The sequence below is a fragment of the Gracilinanus agilis genome, chromosome 6, assembly GCF_016433145.1.
Source record: "Gracilinanus agilis isolate LMUSP501 chromosome 6, AgileGrace, whole genome shotgun sequence".
Lineage (NCBI taxonomy): Eukaryota > Metazoa > Chordata > Mammalia > Didelphimorphia > Didelphidae > Gracilinanus > Gracilinanus agilis.
The window spans coordinates 138,151,634-138,152,906 of NC_058135.1; the positions used below are offsets into that span (position 1 = coordinate 138,151,634).

Here is a 1,273-nt window from a genome sequence, read left to right on the forward strand (position 1 = left end):
TTGCACCCCCTCAGGCATTCTCATTATTTCCTCTTCTCTTGAATTCACAGGTCATTGGTTCCACTGGTTCCACCCCTCTACTTACCCTCCAGCCCTGACTGGCTACAGCTAGGCAGCCCTCTGCCTCTCTCCCCTCTCTTCTCCTCCAGCCCTTTACCTGCTGCGCAGCCCTCTGCTCTCCTCTCCTCTCCTCTCCTCTTCTCCAGTTCTTTACCATCTACACAAACAGTTTACACACACCGTCTACACAACCCCCTTCCTTCTCTCTCTTCTCTTCCTGAGGCCAGCTTCCACCTCACAGACCCGCACGGACATGGCGGAAACGAACAACTTTGCTCCCTTCTTCGCCGTGATGGGTTCCGCAGCGGCCATGGTTTTCACCTCTCTTGGTGCAGCTTATGGCACAGCGAAAAGTAGCACTGGTATCGCAGCCATGTCAGTCATGCGACCCGAGCTGATCATGAAGTCAATCATTCCCGTCGTCATGGCTGGGATCATAGCTATCTATGGCCTGGTGGTGGCTGTCCTCATAGCCAACACTCTGTCGCCGACCATCACCCTGTTCAAGAGCTTCCTTCACATGGGAGCAGGCTTCAGCGTGGGCTTAAGTGGGATGGCAGCCGGCTTTGCTATTGGCATCGTAGGTGACGCTGGTGTTCGAGGGATAGCGCAGCAGCCCCGATTATTCGTGGGGATGATCCTGATCCTCATCTTTGCCGAAGTGCTTGGCCTCTACGGCCTCATTGTGGCCCTTATTCTCTCTACAAAGTAGTCCCTCTTCGCTTCTTCCCTGCTATCTGGTACCGGGCGGACCTCCCCCCTCCAACGGCTGCTTCCTCGGGCCACTACTGAGTATGACGTAAAGACCTGGCTTGAACCATCCCTTCCTTCCCAATTTGCTCCAGAACAAATGGTCTGACACTTGGGGCGGTCATCCAGGCTGGAGCTGTGCTTCTAAATAACGCAATACTTAGTGACTCTTCTGTGGGTGGGTGTCACTGACCTTGGATTGGGTGGCCCCCGAATTGGGCCCAGCAGAATCCCGGTTTGCCATTAGTACTGTGTATGAATAGGAATTAGAATGGTTATTTTTCTCAGTCCTGCATGTTTGTATATAAGGATTTGACATGTTGATAATATTTATGAAGTAAGAATGCTCAATTTCTCATGTTGTATATTGATCTAAAATAGAAGTTTATTTATTATTTATTTTTATATTTTATATATATATATACTATTTATATAATAAAATATAAGATTATTTATAAGATTA

At 48.7% G+C, this 1,273-nt stretch overlaps 1 protein-coding gene across 1 annotated transcript; it reads left to right on the top strand.

Moving 5' to 3' along the window:
- The first annotated feature begins 310 nt into the window (after window positions 1-310).
- Window positions 311-772, top strand: LOC123251903 (V-type proton ATPase 16 kDa proteolipid subunit-like). Its single transcript, XM_044681229.1, has one exon. The coding sequence runs from the start codon at window positions 314-316 to the stop codon at window positions 770-772; it is 459 nt and encodes a 152-aa protein (XP_044537164.1). The 5' UTR covers window positions 311-313.
- Window positions 773-1,273: the final 501 nt, after the last annotated feature.

Coding starts and splice junctions, on each gene's coding strand:
- LOC123251903 (XM_044681229.1), top strand. CDS start 314: ATGGCGGAAACGAACAACTTTGCTCCCTTCTTCGCCGTGATGGGTTCC.